Consider the following 25577-nt stretch of genomic DNA (forward strand, 5'->3'; position numbering starts at 1 on the left):
GAGTGTGTTCAGGCCCTTGAAGCAACAAGAGGTGGTCACTGGCCAGCAAACCGATGTTCCAGTGGTTCTATTAGGTTAAAAAATGGGTGTGTTTTGGCTTCTGAAAACCTCCATAGCTAAAGCTGCTGATAGAGCATGGTCACAGCAGATTCGGTGGCTGGACACCCCAGCCGTCTCTGGGACTGGGTCCAGGAGGGTATCTGGTCTCCCACAAGCTGTGATTGTCACTATTCCTGATTCCCACAGGAATCAGAGTTTCTTTAAAGGTAAAAGCCACTGTAGAAGTGAGTTTTCCATTCAGTGGGGCAGTGTGGGACTTGCTTTTATCCTCCAGACTGATGGTAGAAATCCTTAGTGCCTTCAGCACTACATGACTGAGTACCTATTTGACATGCCTGTGCTAATTGTTTGCCCATGCTTCGTACCCTGGATCTTACACCGCAGGGGAGCCGAGCTCTCCAAAGCCACAGGCAACTGGGCTTCTTCAGCAGCCTCTTCTGTCGCATGAAACAAAGGCTACAACAGCAGCTCCCACCAGAATCGAGGTCACTATCCCAATCCCCCTAGATATGTACCAAGACTCCAGACCATCTGAGGACAGGAATGAGCTGTGGGATCATCGACGCAGAGAAGGCAATGGTGTGGACCCAGTGCTGGGAACAAAGGTGTGTCATGATGTGCACACAGAGGGGTTGGCAGGAGCAGGTGTCACAGATGACACCCGTACGAAAGGTGGACCATCTCCTTTATGTGTCAGAGCTCCGTTAAAAGAAGATGCCAGTGAAAAGGAAAGAGATGAGGACCGTGATATCGACGAAACTTCTGAACAGGGTTTGCTTTCCCTGGTGGAACAGCATGTTTCACCAGGACCTGAAGTGGGCTTGTGCCCAGTGATAGCTAAGGAAGCTCTTGAGAGAAACGCCTTCAAAGAAAGTAAGGCCAAAGATGCCCTCGGAGACATCCCTAGAGAGACATTTCATGTTGATGAATCACGTAAAACAGGAAAGGATCAAGAGGAGAGGAGACAGCCACTGAGTGGGGAAGAAGACACAGATGTCACCCCATCAGAGCCTTCTGAAATTGTCTCCCCAAAAGAAGCAGAGCCCGGGGGCAGAGAAGATTCTGGACCATTGCTAGAAACAGCCAAGCTGCCTGTTGAGTTAAAAGATGATGTAGAAGACAAAGGTGCTCCTTTGGAGGAGACTGTGCCAGATACAGGAGAGCGCCGGACACCCACGAAGAAAGCTTCTGCCCGCGTTGCAGATAAAGCTGTCAGTCGTGTCCCTCTCCTGAAAGGTGTGTGCACCCTTTGCCTGCCCTGAGCTCACATTGCCGGTGGCTTGCTCATGACAAGGCTGCCTGAACCAGTTACTTCAGCTTGCTGCCACCTCTCGAATCCTGCTGCTTGGGAAATGGCCTGGACCTTTGCTGTGAACTGATCTACAAGGTGCCACTGCTTCTCCCTCCCTCCTTCCCTCTCCTTCCCTCTTTAGTTCAATCCTGGATGTTCTGGCAGACTTGTCAGACCCTTCCCCTTCGGTTTCACGTCCCTTGCATGGTGCTGGCCTGTCCCCAATCATGCTTCGTTCGCCTGGTTTTTGTTTTGATTTCCTTGGATCTGTGGGGTGGGGACCTTAACTCACTTCCCAGAGAAGATGGATGGATGCTGTTCTGGTATGTTGGAGTGGAGCTAACCCAGTGCACACTGCGGCTTGTTCCAGCAAGACACGTGCTTTCTGGTTTTGCATGTGTCCACTGTTTGGTGCAGTAACTCCTTGTATTGGCTTTCTTAAAGAGGAGGGAGGAGGAAAAAGGCAAATGAGATGGCAGGTCTAACCATGGAAAAGGCCAAGCATTGGCCCAGTTTCTTTTAAATATCCACTAGTGGCTGCTGTTGAAAGCAAGGTCTGCAGGCAGCTGGACCTTTGCCTCCTGCAGGGCATGTTTGATGATCTTACAAAGCATCCAGTTCAGGATGATGTCTCCCTGATGTTCTGTGGGAGGAGCCTGTGTGTGTAGAGGCCTGGCTCTTGGGTGCATCTAACAATGTGTGTGTCTCTAGGCTGGGCTGGGCTGGGAGGGCAGCCAGAGCCTGGAGCTCCTGTATTCACACAGCATTCTCAGTCTTAGCTGTCTTGCGTGAAGGTCTGGGTTCACAACCAAATGCACAGGCATCCCTGCCAACAGAGCAGCTCTTAGACCTTTCCTTTCTCCAAGGCTATTTCCCACCTTTCCTCCAGAGAGTAAGATGGATGTTACTAGGGCCCTGCTCAGTAGTCAGCTGCAGGTTTTGTAGAGAGTTGTGTTAATAAGCTGAGGCAGTAGGACACAAGTTAAAACCCAGTGGTGTCTCACCGTGCTGTATCTCAGCTCTGCCTGCCTAGGGCCCAGCCTGGGGGAAGCTCTGCCTTTCATCACCCCAGCACTACATCCCCAGAACTGGCTTGGCCTCTTCCATTAGCCTGGAAATGCTGCTTTGGTTTGTGGCAGAGAGTGCGTGCTCTTTGCTTCATGGAGTTCATGAAGGAATTGTTGATGCAGCTTTTTTTTCATTGGAATTAAAGCTCACAACATATTTCTCATCCTTCACTATGGATTAAGGCTGTGGGAAGCTGCTCACACATGCTGCAGGGCATTGGCATGGCTTGCTGTCACTCACCTCAGAGCCTGGAAATGACGGCGGATTGGGGAGATGCATTGCCCAAAGTCATCTCATTTCTGACTCAGTAGCAGGAATTTCTTTTTTTATTTAGTGGTCTTTTCCTTCAAAGACATAGATACCGTGTGGCTGTTCAGCTCCAGTCTGCAGTTTTGGTGAATTTGGAAAGAGTAGCGCATCCAGGGCCAGTGCTGGACTAATATGATGTGTGTCACTGGCGAAGGACTGACCTCTCATGACAAGTTTCCAATGCACTTGGAATAACATCAGCAGCTTTTCCTGCCAGATTAGGTTGGAATTAGCTGAAGATGGGGAAAAGTGTTTTTGTTATGAGTGCCTTGTAGAGCAAACATGATTTCCACCTTGTTCCTTATCTCCTAATTAGCCACACTGCAGTCTGCTGTGCTTCTAGAGTGTGATGAGACAAAACTCTGAAATATGGTCACTGTATGCTTGACATGGACACATAGGACAGCAGCTAAAACCCTGAGACCCTACAGGGTCAGACCCTGATGGAAGGCGCACTGGGGAGGCAGGAGCAGTGTGTTCCCACACACTGTGTGGGAATTAACAACTGCCAGGTATGAAAATGCCGTGCAAAGCCAACACACTGAACAACGACGTTCAATGAGATCATGGGCAACCCGGTGCTGCCAGGATTAGGGCATCCCTCAGTTTCAGTCTTTATGTGGTTGATAGAACCAAAGGGAGGCTCACATTTAGAGTTAAAGAAAACTGTTCTTTCCCATACTAGAACTCAGATACTGTTGGAACTCGGTACAAATCTGGGCAAAATGGTGTCATAAAGACCTTGTGATGTGCCTTTGATGCTCTAATTATTACTAGTGCACTGTTGACCGTGCACAGAACTGTTCCAGAAATAATGTGTTTATGACATGGAAGTAGTTCTGCAAGAAATAAGTGACTTAGTAACATTTCTAATAGTATTTAGTTTAAAGGAGAGCAGGAACACAAACACCCACCCAGCGTGCACATTGCTGTAGCATAGGCTACTCTGTCATCTCTCTGTAGTTTACTGACCAGTCTCAAGAAGTTTAACTGTGTGTGTTTCCATTTGTCAGGTCGCATTGACAGCAAAGATAAGGAAGGGACTGAAGCTGAGGACAAGAAACTGAAGGTAAGCTCAAAAACAAAACCAGAGGTGACATCAACCCAGAAAGTGCTGCGCATGTTCCTGACTCCCTTCTCCTGCTCTCCTGGACTGCAGTTGTGCCCCTTAGGAAACTTTGCCATTATCTCCCATTCTTCTGTCTGTCTTTCAGGAGTGTTTTGTTTTTCCTTCCCTCACTCAGGTTTGGGTGGTGCAATCCATGGTGATCTTTGAGGGTCAGGAAGCAAACCAGATCTAAGAGAGACATGTGGCTCAGGAGGTTGGGTGGGTGGTTAGAGAAATCATTTCCTCAGCCTGAGAGCAAAAAGCAGACAGCTGGCTTTGCTGGGGAAGGTGACTGCAAAAGCAGACTGAAAACTTCACTGGGCTGTACTAGGGACAAGCAGCAGTGAAAAGAGCAAGATATGTAATTAAAAAATTGAATAATCTAGGCCTTGCAGGTGCCATGAGGAAGAGAGTTTAGTAGTGGGTAAATTCTGTAAGTTTAGAGATGTCTGTCACACTGCTAGTTTGGAGGAGCTTTAGTTCAGCTTGCCATTAGCATGGCAATGGACAAGGTAAGGTAATGGACAAGCTGATGGACAATTAGGGGGTGAAGAATTAAAGGTGAGCAATATAATTGTTTTCAAACAATGTGAAATCATGTCTTTCTCTAGAGAGATTTGGCAGGGTTGTGTCAGGCAAAGTGTTTGACATGATGCCAAACAGTTGTCTAGATAAAAAACAGTGATCATAGACTCATAGAATCATAGAATGATGAGGGTTAGAAAGGAACTCCAGAGATCATCCAGTCCAACCACCTGCTAAAGCAGGTTCACCTTGATCGAGTCACACAGGAACACATCCAGGTGGGTTTGGAAACCTCCAGAGAAGGAGACTCCACGTGCTCCCTGGGCAGCCTGTGCCAGCGTCCCTCACCCTTACTATAAATGGGGTTGAGACCTGAGAGCAGTTACCTGCATCTCCCAGAAATGCTGGTGTTGATGGGGCTGTACTTGCAGCATCTTGGCCAGTGGAGCACAGAGGGAGTTCTGAAGTGACCAGAGCAGTTCAGATGGTAAAACCTGCCACTAGTGTGGAGGGCAGTGGCAATGCCAGCTTATCAGGGGGTGACTCTTTCACCAGAGAGGGGCTTGAGTGCTGCTGCACCTTGTAGGAGGAATAGAGCTGAAGTATCCCTTAGTTGTTAGTGCAGCCAAACGACCCCAACAGTGCCTTGGACCCTGCAGCTCTTGCCCAGCTGTGTGCTGCAGGGAGAAGGCAGTACCAGCCATCACCTGTCCCACACCCAGTCCTGTATTGCACCTTCTAATCCTGTTTCATGTCAGTGAACCCCTTTTGTTTCCCTCCCATACTGATTTTTGGTTTTTGTTCCGATTTTATTTTGTTTATGTTTAAGAAATGCTCACCTTCCACTGCCAAACCCCCAGGCTCCAGACCCTCCATCCCCCCCCACCGACACACCTCTGCTAGCACAACCCCTTCGAAAACACCCTCCAGTCCCGCTTCCACCTCTAAACGAGTCTCTTCTGTCACATCCCGACTGGCCAGTACAGAAACACAAGAATCGAAAGCCAAGGTAAGGAAATGGGATGTGAGAGAGGCAAAGCTGCCTTGGGGAACACCTTAAGGCATTCCTGTCAGGTCTGATTGATGGTGCTTGGCTGGGCAGTCTCTCTGTGTCTCATTCAGTGGAGAGGGGTTTGGATGTGCTTCTCTTTCCCCTTCCAGTGATCGTGGCCAGACTTTGCTCTAGTTTTGGTGTTGGAAGCAGCTGGATCATCTCACCAGCACACGGGCCCCTTACTCAGTGTTACAGAAAAAGTATCTCATTGCTTCAAGGTGTTACCTGGTATCCCTGAAGCATTTCCAGGTCCCTTTTACGCTCTTCCACACTCTTGTCTGTTTTGAAGTTTTATGCCGTGTTTCATAGCTGGGTTGGCTGTAAACAAATGTGTTTGAAATCTACCAGGTGCTGCACAGAAATGCACTCACAGCCGTGGCCTGTTCTGCAATGTGAAAAGTAGCCTGGGGTTCCCCTTTGTGGTGCTCCGTTGCAAACACACCCATGGTGAGGGAAGGAGCAGGTCACAGACAATGGGATGTGGTTTTACTGTGGTAGGAATTGCAGTGGCTCTGCTCTGGTTCCCTGCTGCCTTGGGATCAGTCAGCTTGTAAATTAGAATCATAGAATGGTGAGGGTTGGAAGGACCTCCAGAGCTCATCCAGCCCAACCCCATGCTGAAGCAGATTCCCTTCGAACAGGGGGCACACAAATGTGTCCAGATGGGTTTGGGAACCTCCAGAGAAGGAGCCCCTGCATCCTCCCTGGGCAGCCTGTGCCAGGGCTCCCTCACCTTAACAGCAAAGGAGTTTTTCCTTGTGTTTAAGTGGAACTTTTTGTGTTCCAGCTTATGTCCCTTACCCCTCGTCCTGCCACTGGACACTAGAGAGAAAAGTTGCCCCATCCTGCTGACATCCACCCTTTACACACTTGTAAGTGTTAGTGAGATTCCCCCTCAGTCTTCTCCAGACTAAACAGCTCCAGGTCCCACAGCCTTTCCTCATAAGGAAGATGCTTCAGTCCCTTGGTCATCTTGGTGGCCCTGTGCTGGCCTCTCCCCAGCAGTTCCATGTCCTTCTTGAGCTGGGGAGCCCAGAAATGGACACAGTTGTTACTTAGATGTTTTTCCTGAGCTTTTGTACACAGACCAGCATTAGAAAGGGATAGATTTGAGGGAGGCTTTTCTGCAGGGTCAGAAGACAATAAGTAGCATGTTGCTGTTGATGTGCCATTACAGATGATGTGTGGTTTACAGTAGTGTGTTACAGGTGGGGATAAAGGAGATGCTTCTCTGTGTTGGAGTCTGGCACTGTGCTCCTGAATAAAGCCTCTGGCCTAATCAACAGATTTATTCACCTTCTGTACAAAAATTTAACAGGACAGGGGAAACAAAATGGTGAAATTTAGAGGGCAGACAAAGGAGCTGAAGATACTTTTTAACCAGGTCTGGGCGTGTGGTGAAGCTGAAGCGTGTCACAGATGCCTGCATGTGGGGAAACCTGTGCGAGCTCCTGCAGGCTGGTGGGGTAGGAAGCAAGAGGGTCCGTGTGGCTTTGATTTGTAAGGGGTGGTAGCCCATCCCCAGGCAGATCACCCCTGCAACAGCCCTTCCCCCGTGTGTCCTAGGGCCCAGAGATGAGAGGGGGCACGAAGACGGGCACACCGCGGTCTGGAGCCGGGCAGGCGCAGAGGAACTCCACCAACGCCACGCGCATCCCAGCAAAGACGCCCACAACCCCCAAAACACCTCCCAGCTCCGGTAAGCGGCGGAGAGAGCATCCTGCTGCTGCCTTTCCCTGGGGCCTCTGACTCCAGAGGCACTGCTTTGGTGGTGCTCCCAGGCTCCCTGTGCCACTGTGTGGGGGTAGTGAACAAATTAGCCCCAGTGCAGCCTGGGGTGAGGCACAGCGCTAAGCGTGCACAAGGTCAGCAGGCTGAGGGCTGTGTGCTGATTCGGAGCTACTCAGCCTTGTCACGGGGCTGTGGGTGCACAGCTAGCAGTGATTCCTCTCAGGTGAGCCTTCCTGGGTGCTGCTTTATCTGCTCTGTTCACATAGTTGCCAGTATGGAGAGGGCAGCTGCCTTATCCCTTTGGGATTTCCTCCTGTTTGGAAGGTACAGGCAGCTCTTTGTTTTTCAATCCAGCTATTGCTTTTTTCCTAACAACATTTCACAAAGGCAAGGGGCAAGAGGATCAATTCTTCAACTGCAGGAATGGAGATTAGCCCATTATTCTTGGAGAAGAAAGCCCGGGAAAGCATCAGGCACTGTGAATTTCCATTAAAATGGTGCATTTCACTGACTGTAGATATTTTTCATACTTAACCAGAGCTGCATAAAACCTTAAATCAATTAGATTTCCAGCTTTGTTATGTTTAAGCGTCTTTCTTATTCATTAAACAGGCAGAAAGGAGCAGAAAAAACCACCTCCTGCAGCAGCAAAGTCTGAGAAAGGTAATGTTTAAGGGTTTTCTTTTCTTCTTTCATTTCTTTTCATACAAGGGGCAGTTCCAGGCTGCTCAGAGATCACCCTGGTTTAATTACATAATACAGTTTTGCAAAAAGCTTTCATATTTCTGTTGGAAAAGTGGTTTTGTTTGAATGTCTGTAGTTTGTATTTTGTAACACTTGCTGGCTAGGGTGGGGGGTCTTACCAATCATAGAGCTACAGAATCATTATGATTGGAAAAGACCTCTAAAGTCATTGAGTCCAACCACTCATTTCACACTGCCCGGCCCACCACTAACACACAGCTCTCAGCACCTCAGCTCCATGGCTTTGCAATAGCTCCAGGGATGGGGACTCCCCCGTCTCCCTGGGCAGCCTGGCACAGGGGCTGACAACCCTCTTAGGGAAAAAATTCTTCCCCAGCTCCAATCTCAACCTCCCCTGGGGCAACTTGAGCCCATTTCCTCTGGTCCTGTCATTCAGTACTGGAGAGAAGAGACTGACTCCCACCTCACTACAACCTCCTCTCAGGTAGTTGTAGAGAGGGATCATGTCTCCTCTCAGTGATCCAGACAATGAAGACTATCCTTCTTCTGAGATGCTGGGAAATTGCCTTTAATCACAGTTTTCACATCAAAATGAAGTAGATGGAGCTGTGTACCCCTGGCTGGTGGTCTCCACTAGGAATAGCGGGTGGGCTCTGGGACTACAGATCAGCCCCATAAAGGCAGGCAGTGAGTGGGCAAGGGCTTGTGAACCGAGATTGCTTATCTTGTGCTCACCTCCCTCTGCCTGCAAACTTCAGGTGAGCAGCCAAAGTCTGGAGACAGAAGCGGTTACAGCAGTCCCGGCTCCCCCGGGACTCCCGGCAGCCGTTCCCGCACTCCCTCTCTGCCCACCCCACCAGCCAGGGAGCCCAAGAAGGTGGCAGTCGTCCGCACACCACCGAAATCCCCCGCCTCTGCCAAGAGCCGCATCCAGCCCTCAGCTGCACCCATGCCCGATCTGAAAAACGTCAAGTCCAAAATCGGCTCCACTGAAAACCTGAAGCACCAGCCCGGAGGTGGCAAGGTAAGCGTTGAGTGCTGCTTTCCAGGGGGCTGTCTGCAGGGATGGAGGGCACTTGTTGCTGCATCTGGGACGGGAGAGTCCTCCCTGGAGCAGAAGCAGCCCAGCTGGGGCTAGAGATGCATCAGCAGGCAGCTGTGCTTCAGCTCATCTCCAGCCTCATTCCGATTTTGGAGTTGTTTGGGTTGGGTGCTTGCCCTGAAATTGCTTGCCTGGCTTAGTGCAGTACAGGTGGCCCACAGGTGGAGAGCTTGTGATGTGGCTTTCATGGGGTGACACATCAACGTACAGACTGGCTGCTGGGGGAATGACATTCCCTCGTGGTGACCAGTTAGGGAGAGCAAATTGTGATCAGCGTTGTGTTTCTGAATCACTGCGTGATGTGGAGCAGTCCCTCCAATGCTGCCTCCATTTCTTCATCAGTGAGCAGGCAGGACAGTCTCTTCCCTGCGAGGGTTCCAGGCTCGGCATGCTTAGCAGAACGTTGTGGTTTTGGAGCCAACTCTTTTGGCAAGGTTTTGGGTTGTGTTCTGTGGTCAGGTGCCGTCTTGCCACACGGTGTGGCACAACAAGAACTGGTAGCACTGTTATTCTTTCACCCACTGGGACTTTTCTCTCCCAGAGAGACTGTTTCATGAGCTGCAAAGTGATCTCTCTGCTCCAAGTGCTAGGGGAGGAGGGTCTCATGCTATTTGCAGACCCAGCAGAGCAGAGTTTGAATGAAGGAGTGGTGTGAGCTGATTCATCCATCCAGCCCCAGGAGCAGCGGTGTGGTTACGCTCAGTGTCCGTGTCGTGGTTTAGGCCCATCAGAGAACAAAGGCCACGATTAGCCTCGAGTACCGAAGAGGCTGAGGATTGCTGAGGGCAGGGAGGGCTTAATTGCCGCTTAAGGTTCAGGACAAAACAGACCAGACCAGGCCACTCGGTTTGGGGAAGAAAACAGAAAATAATTTAATGCAACATCAACTAAAACATACCCCTAAAAACCCAAAACATAACCAAAATGAAACAACCCAGAGTAATACATCAATGAAGAGTCCAACCAGCCTTTTTAAGAACACCTTCTTGCCACACCTCCCCTCTTCCCGGGTTCAGAGCCCTGATCCCAGTGTTTTTACCTTGCCCCCCCCTGAACGGTTCGGGGGGGCAGGCAGTGGGGGTTTCAGTCAGTCTGTTCCCGATAGCTTCTGCCGTTTGTCCCTCCTCAGGACGGGTGAACTCCACACCAGTCCTCCCTGCAAGTCCGTGGGGTAACTCACACACACAGCAGCCCTGCACGGGCTGCTCCGACGTGCACCCATTCCAAAGGCTACAGCTCCTCTCTGCCTCTCGTGTGGGGCTGCTCTGCGGCGTGCAGGCTCTCCAGCACGGCCTGGGCCATGGCCGTCTCCCCACACAGTCCCTCGCCCGTCCGGGCTCACTCACACGGAGCTGCTGGTGGCTCTCAGTCCTGCCACGGATCTCCATAGGTTTCAGGGGCACAGCTTGTATTCTCACCAGAGCTTGCAGAAGGGTCTCCAGTCTACTGCTTCTCCTTCCTTCCTCCTTCTCTGGCTGAAAGGTCTGCGTGGTCGCCTCCATCTTGTATCACTCTTACACCTCCTGCCTCACATTCCAAATTCCCGTCCCCTAAATAGTGCTGGCAGAGGCGCCAGATTGGCCCAGCCGGGCCGGAGGTGGATCTGAACCCAGGAGCTGGGGGAGAGTACGCAAACACTTTACCGGGTCTTCACTGCAACCCGCTCCCCCTGTTACTAAGCCAAAAGCTGCTCCTTGCTAAACCAGAACAGTCCGTCCCAACCTCTCGGCACTGCTCTGCTGCACTGTGGGACCCTGTCCCGTGGCTGCTGTAAAATCCTCCTTGCTGTGTGGCTGGAGACATGAGAGCACCCGATTGCTTTGACTGGTGAAGGCCCAGGGCTTCCCACACACGTGTTAAATGATGGGTCTGCACGTCCAGGCAGCGTGGTCAGGAGTTCCCCTGCGCTTGTGGTGGCCGCTGCCAGGGGGAAGGTTCCCTGCAGACCTGACTCTGTGGCTGCTGATGCAACAGAGCTCTCACAGATCTGCCCCAGAGTGCAGTGGGTGCCATTTGGTGTGCCTAGTTAACTCTGTGGCTCTCAACATTCAACTTTGGCACGGAGGGAGGCTTTGAGATGGCTTCTCTCCATCGTCTTAAATAGCAACACGCTTTTGCGTTTCCTCTTGTTGCCATGGCTGGTGATTTACTGGACAATGCACATTTTGCTTTGTACTACAGTCCAGGGGGACTCTGGAGCCTGGGCAGGGCTGCTCTGGCCGTTGGTCATGAGCAGAGCAGCACGTGTCCTTCCAGCTGCATCTCAGCTTTCCTGCCTGCTCTGCCCAAGACATAAGTTTTTCCTGCTGCCCCCACAAAACACTGTCCTTCAGGGGTTTTAGAAGGAGCCCTTCCACTTGCTGTAGATTGGTTAAATTATTTTCTTGATCCTTTAAATCTAGCTTGGACAGGTTTTGTTGGGTTTTTTTCTCTGTCAGCTTCTCTTCCAGGGAACATGTTTACAGTCACTGAAAGAGCAAGAATGGCTAAATTTGGGATCATCCATTGCTCTTTTTGGAGAAGAGAATGGCTGGATTCTTGGTTGGGGATTTTGTAGGAGACGAGTCTAGACTTAGCAGAATAATTGCAGCTGAGGTAGAAGGAGCTGGTTCAATGAGTTTGATTTTAGGGTGACCAGAAGGTGGGGCTGGAACCTGCTCTCAATGCAGATTTCTGACCCCCCCAGCCTACAGAAGCAAAGGTACATGGGGCACGTGTGCCAGGAGTCAGCTGTGCCAGATCTCTTCCAGTATTTCTGCATTGTCTGAGCGCTTTTGTGGTTGCTGGATCACTGAGGACTGCTCTGACAAAGCTTAGTCTAGCAGAACTGGATCCTGGTTTGCAGGATTAGCTGATACGAGCTTGGAAATCGATGCTGGAGGCATGTGTCAGCCTCGGTGCTTCTCGTGCCAAAGAACCAGGGTATAGCCAGGAGCTCTCCTTGCAGCTGCAGCCGAAGGACGTGCTGAAAGGGAGGGTGAGGTTGTCTGCTCAGTCAGTTTTGTGGACCTTGTCATCCAGGCATTGCATGTACAGTGTGATGTGACACTGCTCTCTTACAGGATGCTTTGTCTCTTTCCCTCTCATGGCGGCTGTGCTTCAGACAGTCTTCCTTCTGAGGCAGCACAGGCCTGTGTGCCTTATGCTTTTTACCTGCATTCTCCCCTGGTTTATATTTGTGTAGGTGTTAAAGCCAATCCAGTCCATGAAGGGGAAGAAGCAGGGACTGCCTTCATCTTTGTCTTGCTCCTGTGCGTGGGCTCACTCCAGTATAGCTGCCCTTATAAAACCCAGATAGGGAAACAAAACCAGAAGAAACCTGTGGGAAGGGGGTGGTGGAAGGGAAAGGGCAGCCAGACTTTGGGACTGGAGGCTGAAGTTCACATGGTGTGTGGTTCCTCTGTGGCACCAAGCCATTTCCAGCCTCTCTCCCACTTGAGATGGCATTAGGAATATGCAGTAGAAAAGCTACCTTTGGGATTGGTCTGTGCTGAGCCATCTCGTATCTCATCTCATATCTCACCTCATCTTCCCTTCCCTTCCCTTCCCTTCCCTTCCCTTCCCTTCCCTTCCCTTCCCTTCCCTTCCCTTCCCTTCCCTTCCCTTCCCTTCCCTTCCCTTCCCCTCGACAGTGTTTGCTTTTTGTCTCTGGGGCTGTAGAGGGAGTTGGAGCCCTTCACAGCACAGAGCTCAGGTTCTCTGTCAGACTGTGCTGGACACAGAGGAGCTCCAGCCCTCCAGCCTGGTGCCCCCATCAACTCCACACATTTGCCCGGTTTACTCAAGCTGCTGAAACCTAGGGCCGCATGTACCTGTCCCAGAGAGGAAGCAATGGGAGATGGGGCTGCCTGAGATGGGGCTGAGCAGGCGTTTTTCTCTCAGCTCCATCCTTCTTCCTTCCACTGGCTCTGCAGAAGCTGAGTCTCAGAGCACTGCTGCCTTCCAGTGTGTTTGCTGCCCAAGGCAAAGTTCCCTGCTTTGTTCAGTGGAAGAAAATGGAATGAACTGGCTGGGTTTTTTTGCCAGTGTTTCTGACCTTGCTAGCCCAACTCTAGTATCCAGTCTCTAGCTATAATCTGCCCACCTCCATCTTCAGTTTCCAGCCCACCAAGTAGACAAACCTATACAGCAAGCTAGAGGTTCTCCTGTGGTCTTGGCAGGCAGGTTCCTGGTTTTAGGGATGTAACGCATGGTCAAGCTGCAGATGGTCATGTTGTTTCTCACGCTCTTTTCTGGCTACCAAAGGTGCAGATTATTAATAAGAAGCTGGACTTTAGCAGCGTTCAATCCAAGTGTGGCTCAAAGGATAATATCAAACACATCCCGGGAGGAGGCAGTGTGAGTACCTTCACACTTTGAATGCACTGTAATGGTTCTTATGATAAGTGGCATGTTGTATACACTAAACTGCCAATGCTATCTGCAGCGACCCTGCCGTCAGATAGCTATTGGTGACGTGCAATGACTCTTTTCTGGCTACCAAAGGTGCAGATTGTTAATAAGAAGTTGGACTTTAGCAGCGTTCAATCCAGGTGTGGCTCAAAGGATAATATCAAACACATCCCTGGAGGAGGCAGTGTGAGTACTTTCACACTTTGAATGCACTGTAATAATCCTGGTTGTCAGTGGCATGTTGTGTTACACTAAACTGCCAATGCTATCTGCAGCCACCCAGCCCTCAGATAGCGATTGGGGACGTGCTGTCGTTTAACCCCGTTAACCCAAAAGACATGGTTAGATGAAGCCTAACCAGTCCTGTACATGCCTGACATGGACAGAACTAACTGACCTGTGTAGCAGCCACGTCTGTAACAAAACATCCTGTTAACTTGAAGGTTTTATGCTACCTGGAAGGCCTGATGCCTCATTGTTTGCAGGATGGGTGGCCTCTGGCAGACAATGACGCAGTTGCTGATGCAGTAGGTGGATAGATCTGTGTGCAAACGCAGCCCTTGGTGCTTGATGTATTGCTGAATTGCACACAGCTCTGCACAACATGTGAAAGTGCAGGTTCCTGCCCATTCCCACCAAATATTAAGCTGGTCTTCCTCAGCAGTGTATCCGGTGGTGCCCCTGGAGGTTGAGGCTAATGCAACGTTGAGTTAATTGATTTGAATGCTGGTGTTTCCAGCCATTCACAGATAAACAGCCAGACTCAGCCTTCAGTTACTGTGCCAGAAACCTGGAGGAACTCCACAGACGTTGGCAAATTTACACCAGTCTCTCTGGAGACAGTTTGGGTCCAGGAAAGACGACAGACCAAGGCAGGCACATCACTGAGACCACAAACAGCGTGGCCTGGGGTCTGTGGCTGCCTGGTCTGTGGCCATCTGAGGAAGCTGCCTGGTCGCTCTCAGATGTGCCATAGACTTGATTTGTGCCTTTTTTTTAATCTCTGTGGACACCTTCCCTGAGAAACTGATCGTTGCAGAGGGCTTGGCACGTAAGCATTGGGGCACAACTGGGTTTGCAACCTCTGTCTTAAATTTGATGTCATTCTGCATTTATTTAATGGGCCAGAAGAGCTGCTTTGCAGAGGTCAGACCTTTGTGAAGCGGGTTCTGTGCTTGTTCTGCTCTTTCTTACCCCAGGGTCCTGCACTGGCTGGACTGCCTGTTTTGTGTGGTGGACCAGTTGTTAAGCCAGGAGCTAGTGTTTGTCACCAATCGTCTGTGCTGTGGCTGAGTAGTTAGCTTCAGCACAGGGTGGTGAGCTCATCCTTTTCTCCACTGAGAGCTCATGCCATGGGCAAGTGTTTGCAGCTGCAATGAGTTAAGAATTACCCGGATTTTTGGCTGGAGGTTGCCATCCCTCCCCAGGCTCTGCCAGCAGTGAAAATGGTGCAGTGGTGGCTGTATGGCTGCGTTGACACAGCAGGCAGCAGCTCCGCTCTGGGTGCAAGCAGTCAGAGCAAAGCCACGTGCTGCCATGGTCAGAGCCGCACAGGCTCTGCCCTGGGGCTTCTCCAGGAGAGGAGCAACCAGAGAACACTGGGGTTTGGTGGCCATCATGTCACCAGGGTCTGATGGCCTCCACAATGCTATCAGCAGTGACTACCTGCTCAGCCACTGCTGCTTCAAGAGGAATTCACTGTTCCTGCAGTAACCTGGATGCTCTGACAAGGTGATACGTTAGGCAAAATAAGACCAAAGTTGACCTAAGCATTGCTGATGCTGAGAGGTAGGATCCACAGGTCTCTGGCACTGGTTTCCTAGGCAAGCAGCTCTGTGCTCCTTTGGCTTTCTCGCTGAACTGGGGAGGACCCTTCTCTGCTTCCCAGCAGGATGGTAAGGGTTCGCGGAGTCCTGTCTGTAAAAAACAGGGGACTGGAATGGGAGCAGAAAGTGTTTCAGTTGCAATTGCTTGCTCTGGAAACGGGAGGTTTTTCAGTCCCAGGTCCCAGTGGTGCCCATATTGCTCAGAGAAGGGCACCAGCTGTTCTTCTGGGCTCTGTTTCCTGCCTTCTGATGAATGAAGCTCTCCTCTTGTCCAGTGCATCGAGTGTGTGATGTTTCCCCAATGCTGTCTCCATGTCCCTGTCTGCGATGTGCTCCCAGCCCCTAGGGTTGTTTTTTTCTCTCTCTCTCTGCCTTCATTCTCTGTCAAATGTGCTCTTTGGTATATGTGAGCATTCGAGACAAGGCAGGCGTGTGTGCCCGGTGCTCTGGCTTCGTGCTGGTGGGGTGGTGGCACCGAGCCTCTGTTCCCTGCCCCTTTTCCTGGCTGTCTGATGGAGGGGAGAATGTTTCTTAGTGGTGTGCACATCCACAGTCCAGCAGCACCTTGCTCTGAGGATGACAGGGTGAGTGGATATGGAGCACTGAAGGATGCACCTTCACCTCAGGGCCTTTGAGTCAGTGCAGGGTGCTCAAGTGTGATGGAGGGCAGCGGATACGGCAATTCCTGTGTGCTGGTTTTCAGACACGTTGGTCCAGAGGCTGCCTGGCTGCTTGGAGGAGTCAGCTCCTCTGCAAAGGTCCCTTTGGTTGCTGGCACATCCATTGCTTGGCAAAAACACAGAGAGAAAAACACAGTGAAACCCAGACCACTGCTGCGAGACAGGCACTTGCCAGGGAGCAGGAACCAACCTGGAGGTCCTGACCATCCCATTCCTCCTGCACGGCCTCACAGACTACTGCAGTAGCTGATTCACACACAGGTGTGAGTCCAAAACCCAAGGTCCAAGGTAACTTCTGGGGGTAGGGGGATGTTTTCTCAGCCCCTTGTCTCCTGCTCCTGCCGTGGCTGCTGTGGTTATGCTGTGCTTCACCCTCCCTGACTCACCTGATTGTCCCAGGCCTCTCCAGCCCTCGGTGTTTCCCAGTGTGATGTTTAACCACTAACATACCCACTAAACAGCCGTCCCTCGTGTGTGTGTGTGTCCACGTCAGGTGGCTATGGGGTGCAGGAGGCCCCAGTGCCTCCCAGTGGGGCAGTTGTTGCAGTCCATGTTCACAGACAAGGGTGGGTGAAGCAGGTAACAGCCCAGAGCGCAAGATGCTGAAGTGCTGTTGTGGTTTGGTGTGTTATGACTGCCCTTATGTTAATTTGTATGATGTGAACACCTGCCAGATGTTTAGACTTTGCTTTGCTCTTTGGGGTTGGTTTTTTTTAACCCTTTATTTCCATTGCAGCGTTTTTCAGAAATGCATATTGTGGTCACTCTTTTGAAAGTTCTGTGCACATTGATCATTTCTGTTCTTTCAGTTTTTGTGGACATAAGCTTTATGTTTTACACCAGAAAAGGTATTTATTTTTTGTTTTTACGTTTCCTCTCTGGTATATCTCCTCCTTTTTGGATGATGTGTATGCAAATCTTAATTAATTACCACTCCACTTTCTCTTCTCACTTTGAGCACTTTCAAAATTGCCTCTGCTTCCCACCTCTGGGGAGAGGTGATCTCGTGCATGCTGACCTGTTAAGAGAGGCTACTGCACACAGCCATTAGTGATCTCCCATTTCTGATGACAGTTTCTTACGTATTGTTAATCTTCCTGGGGTTTAAGCTGTCCTTTCCCTCGAATCCAGATCAGGTGCCAGTGTGTGTTGTGCCTCCCCCTCCCCAGGCTGCCCGTGGTGGCAATAAGCTCATTGCCTTTTCCTTTCTCGTACGGACAGGTTCAAATCGTTTACAAGCCAGTGGACCTGAGCCACGTGACATCCAAATGTGGTTCCCTGGGCAACATCCATCACAAACCAGGTACTCTGCAGCACCAGCAGCACCAGGTGCTGCTCTCTGGGAGCTCACAGGCTGCATCTGAGACATGGAGAGGGCTGGGAGCAGTGAGGGAAGGGATGTAGGACACTGACTGGGGGTTCAGCGCTCCCTCTGCAGCCCACCCTGGCTGGCACAGGAGCTGACCCCGCTCACAGAGTCACAGAATCTTAAGAGCTGGAAGGGATGTTGAAAGATCATCCAGTCCAACCCCCCTGCCAGAGCAGGACCACCTAGAGTAGGTCACACGGGAACTCGCCCAGGTGGGTTTTGAGTGTCCCCAGAGAAGGAGACTCCACAACCCATCTGGGCAGCCTGTTCCAGTGCTCCCTCACCTCATCAGGGAAGAAGATTTTCCTCGTGTTTCTTTGGAACCTCTTATGTTTCAGCTTCTACCTGTCTTCTCTTCCAGGTGGTGGCCAGGTGGAGGTGAAATCTGAGAAACTGGACTTCAAAGATAAGGTGCAATCGAAAATTGGGTCCTTAGATAACATCAGCCACGTCCCTGGAGGAGGAAATAAAAAGGTAAAGGGGCACTGGGTAGAGAGCAGGCGTGCTGTGTGTCTATGGGCCCTGGGAGCTGTAATGTGAGCAAAGAAAGGTCAAAATCTGGGCTGGGAGAAGGTCCTGCTCACCCAGCTCAGCGTCAGGTTGTCCTCTCTGCTGACCAGGCAGCACTTCTTCCCCAGCACTGGACACAATTGGCTGCCCATGTTGTGGCACGGGGAGCTGTGTGCACACTGTTCCTTGGGAGGACAGGCAGGGCCAGCTTAGGATGTTGCACAGTATTGGTTCCCCAGGGAAAGTGGAGCATTTAGGAAAGGTGACCTTGCAGGAGGCTGTCACTTCAGAAGAAAGGTGGTCTCTTACTTCGAGCCTTAGTCTCTCAGCTGAGACTGACTGAGGACTCTGTAGGGAGTGGTGTGTGTTTGGGGGGTGATTTAAATTGTAAGAGCCAGTCAGGTCAGGTGTAATACCTTGGGCTGAGCCGTTCCTGCCAGAGGCTTCGGTGGTGACTTTCCAGTAAGTCTTAGCCTAAAGACGCCTGTACCACCTCACTTCAAGGACAGCCAAGTCCCTTGCAGGCAGGGGCACAGGTTGATCAGGTAAGCACAGAGCTGAGACTGCATCCTGGGGACGTGCACGGTTGCATTTCTCCAGGGAAGAGTGTTTTTTCTCTATCTTGTCAGGTTTTCAAACACTTCTTTTTTTCTCAATGGGAGGGGAGAGTTCTGTTTCTACTCCTGTATTTCGGCACTTTGCTCTTGGCCGTGTTTTGTCTGTGTGCCTCCCAGCTCTCCATCTCCCAGCAGTGTGCTGGCCTCTGACTGAAGGACTGCTTGACTTCCTTACCCTTCTCTCGCTGCTGCTACGCATCAGACCACCCTGTGCTTCACTAGGCTCATTTCCATCATTTTTTTATGCCTACGGTGGTGATTCTTCCATACCCTGGCACATTCACTGGGCCACAGTTTGAAGAACTTGCCCTTGGGAGGGGGGGAACTTATTTTCCAGAGCATGGCCCAGCAGTTGGCGTTGCCTGCCTCAGCCTTCCCTGTGGCAGTTGCCTTACTCCACACCTGGAGGAGGCTGTTGCTGTGACCTGAGTTCAGGTGCTGCCCCAGCTTGCTTCCCTTGTCCAGCCCATTCCCACCTTGGCACCAGGGACTGTCCTCAGGCCATGCTGCTCTGAGGTGGGACACTCTATTCACAGGGAGGGGACAGGATGCAGTTGAGCCTCATTGACCCTCCACAGTGTGCTACCCCTTCCCCAGCCCTTCCCATGGCCCCAGTCCCCTCTTTGCTCTGTGACACAGAGGATCCAAATTTGGACACACAGTCCTCAGCTCTCCAGGCTGAGTGCTGCTTCATGTGCCACTCTCACACTGTAGGGAGCCAGAGCGCTCTGTGCTCTGCCACGGTGCCTGTGCTGGCAGCATCTGCTCTCCTTTGCTGCACGTGGAAAGCTTTCCTCCCATCTCCCAAGGGCAGCTGCTGTTCTTCCTGTGGGTCAGTGAATGGCCCTGTTTTTCAGATCTTCTTCCCCACCTCGCCCCTCTCTATTTGTTTCCTTTATTTTTGACTTTTTCCTTCTGGTTGGCATTTATTGGATCTTGGTTTTTGTTGCTGATGCGCTTTTTGCCCCCCACCGCCCTGGGCGGGTTTCTTCATCTGTAGAGAGAGAAAGGCAAGGAAGACAAGACCTGCCCTCAGGCTGCTCGGACCCCAAGCCCAGACCCCGCTGGGCTCCAGGCCCTGGTGCTGGAGCCACCCACCCCCCCGGAGAGCCAGCTTCCAGCTTTGCACTTGGCTGGGGAGGGCACCAGTAAGTAGCAAACCCGTTCCACTTCACCTCCCCTGCCGGGCCTTCAGGTTTGCCAGGAGAGAGAGGTTTGGCTCGTGGGAGCAGTGTGTTGTGCCCAGCTGGGCCGTGGGTTAAGGGGCAGCCTTTTGTGCCCTGTGGGGATGCCATCCTTGCTGTAACTCTCTGCCAGGGCAGCGGGAGCAGCCCAGGCCGTGCCATCTTGTCTCCTGTGCCTGGCACCCACCGCCACGCCGGGCCTGGGCGCTTGGCAAGGATTTGGCGGCATCCCTAGGTGCTCCAGCCCCGCCATCCCCTGTTGTCTTTGTGGGACACTGGCAGGGACGTGCCTGAGGGCTGGGAGCACCGGGGGGGAAGCGGGCCACGGAACGGAGCTTCCCTCCCAGCCCGGGTGCCCGCGGCCTGTCCCAGTGGGTCCCTCGCCCCCCTCACCGCCCTCCCCTCCCGTCCCCTTGCAGATTGAGACCCACAAGCTGACCTTCCGCGAGAACGCCAAAGCCAAGACCGACCACGGCGCCGAGATCGTCTACAAGTCCCCCACCATCTCCGGAGACGCCTCCCCACGCCGCCTCAGCAACGTCTCCTCCAGCGGCAGCATCAACATGGTGGACTCCCCGCAGCTCGCCACGCTAGCCGACGAGGTGTCCGCCTCGCTGGCCAAGCAGGGCTTGTGATCTGGCACGGCCGGCCCGGGTGGGAGACGACGAGGGGAAAGGAAAACAAAAGAAAGAGAAAAGAAACAAAAATAATAATAATCTGGCCTTCTTCCTCTGTTCCTTTTACAGCTGCTTCCCCGTCCCCTAACTGGTTAATGATTTAACCTGCTTTTACTGTTCATTCAGCTCTAGCTCCAGGACTTCAACATCGGTGACACTATGAGGTACAAAACCTCCTCTCCCCCTGCTCCTCGCAGCGCACAGCCCATCCCGTCCCACACCCGCTCCCGCGTTCCTGGCTGGGTCCTGGCTGTCCCGGGGCTGCCCACCCTGGCAGGGACTCCCCGCGACCCCCGGGGAAGGGGATAGAGGGGGCAGCAGCAGCACGGCAGTGACCCGAGCACCCCACACTGCAGGACGAGGTCCTCGGAGGAGGGGGCTACGCTCCTCGGGGGAGGGCTGAGCTCCTCAGGGGAGGGCTGAGCCCCTCTCAGGGCTGAGCCCTTCCCTGCTACCTGGGCTGGTGACAGCACAGGTGGCGGTGCAGGGGGCAGGGGGGCTGCAGCCAGGGACTGCAGGGAGGTGCCTTCCCTTCCCACATTAAATTTACCTGCTGATTCGGAAGAAACCTTTTGTTTTTGCCTCCGAAAGCCGAGATGTGTATGAAGATAGCTGCCAGGTGCCCCCCAAAGCCGCTCCCAGCTCCAGCAGCTGGAGGCTGGCGCCGCCGGGGTGTCCCGCGGCAGGAGGGGTCCCGGGTGCCCCCTCCTCCCCCCGCAGTGCCCCGTGGCCGTGCTGGAACCGCTGAGTGGATGAGTAGAGGCTTTTCCCCATCCCTTTGGCAGCCCCTCGTGTTGTAGAGTAGATTTGTCTGTATATGCTTGGGCCGTGCCAGGGTGATTGTTTTCATAACGAGCATGTGTTTTAACAAAGGAGAATGCTTTTGGTAGTTTTTGGGGTGCCCAGCGCCGGCTCTGCCGTGCCCCAGCCCCGGGCACCGCGCGTCTGCGGGGCCGGGGGCTGCCAGGGGGCTACGCCGGGGCTTCCCCAGGGCTGTGTGGCTCCTGCGGCCCTGGGGCGCTGCAGGAGGGACACTCACAGCTCCAGGGCTGGGATGGCCCCTGGGTTTGGGTGCAGCTTGTTAACGTTTTTGGGTTGTTCTTCTTTTGTTGTTGTTTCCCCCCCTGCAAGGTCAGTTCAGAGGTCTCGAAAGTGGCAGCTCCGTGGCTCTGCTGTTCTCATGCCATTGGCAGCGGCAGGAGACAACCAGGAGGATGTGAGGGGAAGGCATGAGGGAGGCTTTAGCTGGTGTGTGGTGGCAGCTCCCCCAGGTTCTGCTCTGGGGGGCTGGAGGCAGCTCCCTGGCACTGAATTTCCTACACCCCCCCCGCCCCGGGTTTTTCTGGTTTGAGTTGGCAGCATGTTACCCCTTCATGGTGTCACCTTCCTGCAGCACTCACCACCACCCCAGCACCACACAAGGGAAAAAGAACTGATGTGTTCCTTCGTTTTGCTGCTTTCATTCCTGAGGCAACCTTGGGAGTGTGAGGGGTTGCCCGGGGCTGTGCTGCACCCGTGGCTGTCCCTGCACGCCCCTTCTACAACCAAAGAGCCTGAGATGCCATCAGTGCAGCTCAGTGTGCGTCCTCCCTCCCTGTCTCCCCACAAGAGGCACCAGCAGTGGTGGTGCAGGTGGAAGGGTGCCCAGGGGCACAGGCCGTGTCCCCCAGGGCCATGTTGCAGGGAAGGCTGCGCTTTCCCAGTGAGGGGCTGAAACCCTGGGCTGGCAGGCACTGGGCAGGGAGTCTCGCTGGAGCACGGAGCACAGGTCGTTCTTGGGATGGCAGCTGGGTGCCACCGAGGCTGTTTCCGCAGGTTCATGCCCAGGACAGGCAACCCTCCCAGCCTCTGCAGGTGCTGCCGAACCTGCTGCAGCTGCCACGAGCCCTGTGCCAGTGCTGCTGGGCTGCTCTGAGCCGTGCTGGGCTGCTCTGAGCCGTGCTGGGCTGCTCTGAGCAGTGCTGGGCTGCTCTGAGCCGTGCTGGGCTGTTCTGAGCCGTGCTGGGCTGTTCTGAGCAGTGCTGGGCTGCTCTGAGCCGTGCTGGGCTGTTCTGAGCCGTGCTGGGCTGTTCTGAGCAGTGCTGGGCTGCTCTGAGCCGTGTTGGGCTGCTCTGAGCCGTGTTGGGCTGTTCTGAGCCGTGCTGGGCTGTTCTGAGCCGTGCTGGGCTGCTCTGAGCCGTGCTGGGCTGTTCTGAGCCGTGCTGGGCTGTTCTGAGCAGTGCTGGGCTGTTCTGAGCAGTGCTGGGCTGTTCTGAGCAGTGCTGGGCTGCTCTGAGCCGTGTTGGGCTGCTCTGAGCCGTGCTGGGCTGCTCTGAGCAGTGCTGGGCTGCTCTGAGCCGTGTTGGGCTGCTCTGAGCCGTGTTGGGCTGCTCTGAGCCGTGCTGGGCTGCTCTGAGCCGTGCTGGGCTGCTCTGAGCCGTGTTGGGCTGCTCTGAGCCGTGCTGGGCTGCTCTGAGCCGTGTTGGGCTGTTCTGAGCAGTGCTGGGCTGTTCTGAGCAGTGCTGGGCTGCTCTGAGCCGTGCTGGGCTGCTCTGAGCCGTGCTGGGCTGCTCTGAGCAGTGCTGGGCTGCTCTGAGCAGTGCTGGGATGTTCTGAGCAGTGCTGGGATGTTCTGAGCAGTGCTGGGATGTTCTGAGCAATGCTGGGATGCTGCCCATCGTGTCTGCAGCAGCACAAGGGCCGGGAGGGGTGGAAGTGTCCAGCCTTTGTCTCTGCAGCTCTAGGAGCTGTTTTACTGCTGGGGAGGGCCTGGTACAGCCACAACACAAACAGGTCAAGTGAAAGCCAAGATCCAGCTTGTCACTCACCCTGTTGTAGTTGACTCTGATGGTAGGACACTGTACTCCAGTCTGTGACTCTGCACCAGTCCAGGATGGAGGAGCTGGTGCAGTGTTTTTATCCTCTGTAAAAGGAGCAAGTGGGAGGCCCAGAACACCTGTCACCCCTTGTAACCCTTTTTGGCTGCAGGATGGTGTGTAGCCGAGTCCCTCCCGGCCCTGCGCCCTGCCCTGTGCCACCCACACACCCATCTGAGCAGCTCCAGAAGGCCAGGGGCACCCTTGGTGTGCAACGAGCTGCAGTGAGTGAGAGCATCCCCAGCTGAGCACCCCTCCCTCCCTCCGTCCTGCCCCACAGGGGACAGCCCTGTCCCCCACTGTCCCCTTCCAGCAGCCCAAGCCACATCCCTGACCCCACCTGACCCAGGCCTGAGGGTTACCACGAGCAGCTGGACAGACTGACCCATGGCTTTTTCTTTACTCCACACACATCTTGGTCTGAAAAGGGTTGAAAACCGGCTCTGATTTAAAACAAAACAACAGAAAACCCAAACCCCGTGTTTCTGCACTCAGAAGTTGTTTGTTAGGACTTCCAGCGCCAGCCTGGCGTGGTGCTGGCAGCCCGGACCCCTGCGGGCGCTGGGGCGGGAGGGGAAGGTTGGATCTCAGTGTATCATTCTAGCTTAGCTTCTGTCTGTGAGTGTCCATAGTGTATCGTGCGTTTTAACAACTGGTTTACACTGTTGCCGTAAAAGTGGATTTGGAAATAAAGTCATTACTACGACCCACGCGGCTTCCTTTGCAGGGGCGGGGGGGAGCCGGGGGGCACCGGGCCCACAGGGGCTTCTGCGGCTCAGGCTGGGGTTTGGGTCTGTCCCTCGCCTCAGCAGCCGCCCAGCGCCGCGGGGCCACGGCACCAGGCACTGGGACAGAGGGACAGAGGGACAGGACCGTTTCCTTCTTTCCTTTGCAAGTAGCAGCCATCACGGCAGCCCAGGCTGCGGCTTCACCAGCAGCTGCTGCCCAAAACAACCCCAGGCTGCGGCAAGGGAGGCCCTGCCGGGCGGGTAGAGGCCCTGTGCTTGGGAGGGGAGGCTGTGCAGGAGAGGCTGTGCGGGAGGGAGGCTGTGCGGGATGGAGGCTGTGTGGGAGGGAGGCTGTGTGGGATGGAGGCTGTGTGGGATGGAGGCTGTGTGGGATGGAGGCTGGGTGAAAGAGAGGCTGTGTGGGATGGAGGCTGTGTGGGATGGAGGCTGTGTGGGATGGAGGCTGTGCGGGAGGGAGGCTGTGTGGGATGGAGGCTGTGTGGGATGGAGGCTGGGTGAAAGAGAGGCTGTGTGGGAGGGAGGCTGTGCGGGAGGGAGGCTGTGTGGGAGGGAGGCTGTGCGGGAGGGAGGCTGTGTGGGATGGAGGCTGGGTGAAAAAGAGGCTGTGTGGGAGGGAGGCTGTGCGGGAGGGAGGCTGTGTGGGATAGAGGCTGTGTGGGATGGAGGCTGTGTGGGATGGAGGCTGGGTGAAAGAGAGTCTGTGTGGGAGGGAGGCTGTGTGGGATGGAGGCTGGGTGAAAGAGGCTGTGTGGGAGGGAGGCTGTGCGGGAGGGAGGCTGTGCGGGAGGGAGGCTGTGTGGGATGGAGGCTGGGTGAAAGAGGCTGTGTGGGAGGGAGGCTGTGCGGGAGGGAGGCTGTGTGGGATGGAGGCTGGGTGAAAGAGGCTGTGTGGGAGGGAGGCTGTGCGGGAGGGAGGCTGTGTGGGAGGGAGGCTGTGTGGGATAGAGGCTGGGTGAAAAAGAGGCTGTGTGGGAGGGAGGCTGTGCGGGAGGGAGGCTGTGTGGGATAGAGGCTGTGTGGGATGGAGGCTGTGTGGGATGGAGGCTGGGTGAAAGAGGCTGTGTGGGAGGGAGGCTGTGCGGGAGGGAGGCTGTGTGGGATGGAGGCTGGGTGAAAGAGGCTGTGTGGGAGGGAGGCTGTGCGGGAGGGAGGCTGTGTGGGATGGAGGCTGGGTGAAAGAGAGGCTGTGCGGGATGGAGGCTGTGCGGGAGGGAGGCTGTGTGGGATGGAGGCTGTGTGGGATGGAGGCTGGGTGAAAGAGAGGCTGTGTGGGAGGGAGGCTGTGCGGGATGGAGGCTGTGCGGGAGGGAGGCTGTGTGGGATGGAGGCTGTGTGGGATGGAGGCTGTGCGGGATGGAGGCTGTGCGGGAGGGAGGCTGTGTGGGATGGAGGCTGTGTGGGATGGAGGCTGGGTGAAAGAGAGGCTGTGTGGGAGGGAGGCTGTGTGGGATAGAGGCTGTGTGGGATGGAGGCTGGGTGAAAGAGAGGCTGTGTGGGATGGAGGCTGTGTGGGAGGGAGGCTGTGTGGGATGGAGGCTGTGTGGGATGGAGGCTGTGTGGGATGGAGGCTGGGTGAAAGAGAGGCTGTGTGGGATGGAGGCTGTGTGGGAGGGAGGCTGTGTGGGAGGGAGGCTGTGTGGGATGGAGGCTGGGTGAAAGAGGCTGTGTGGGAGGGAGGCTGTGTATGTGAGGCAGAGCCCCTGAAGCCAGGAAGCTGGGTTTATTTTTGGCCCCGTGTGACTGTGGCCAGGCTGTTCTCTCAGCT

General features: G+C 54.0%; 1 protein-coding gene across 5 annotated transcripts in view; it reads left to right on the plus strand.

The window, feature by feature from the left end:
- The window catches only part of LOC104558224 (microtubule-associated protein tau), a 62133-nt gene extending 38364 nt beyond the window's left edge, over positions 1–23769 (plus strand). For 4 of the 5 annotated variants that reach the window (XM_062019356.1, XM_062019355.1, XM_062019357.1 and 1 more), the window contains 11 exons: positions 3742–3797; positions 5191–5370; positions 6982–7114; positions 7759–7809; positions 8610–8875; positions 13199–13291; positions 13439–13531; positions 17073–17154; positions 17582–17694; positions 19348–19495; positions 19951–20042. In XM_062019356.1, the coding sequence (XP_061875340.1) occupies positions 3742–3797; positions 5191–5370; positions 6982–7114; positions 7759–7809; positions 8610–8875; positions 13199–13291; positions 13439–13531; positions 17073–17154; positions 17582–17694; positions 19348–19495; positions 19951–19955 (1220 nt within the window). In that variant the 3' untranslated portion in view covers positions 19956–20042. Of the gene's footprint in view, positions 1–444; positions 1297–3741; positions 3798–5190; positions 5371–6981; positions 7115–7758; positions 7810–8609; positions 8876–13198; positions 13292–13438; positions 13532–17072; positions 17155–17581; positions 17695–19347; positions 19496–19950 lie in introns of all 5 variants that reach the window. The other variant, XM_062019359.1, reaches the window with a different exon arrangement.
- Positions 23770–25577: the final 1808 nt, after the last annotated feature.

Source organism: Colius striatus, chromosome Z (assembly GCF_028858725.1).
Source record: "Colius striatus isolate bColStr4 chromosome Z, bColStr4.1.hap1, whole genome shotgun sequence".
NCBI lineage: Eukaryota > Metazoa > Chordata > Aves > Coliiformes > Coliidae > Colius > Colius striatus.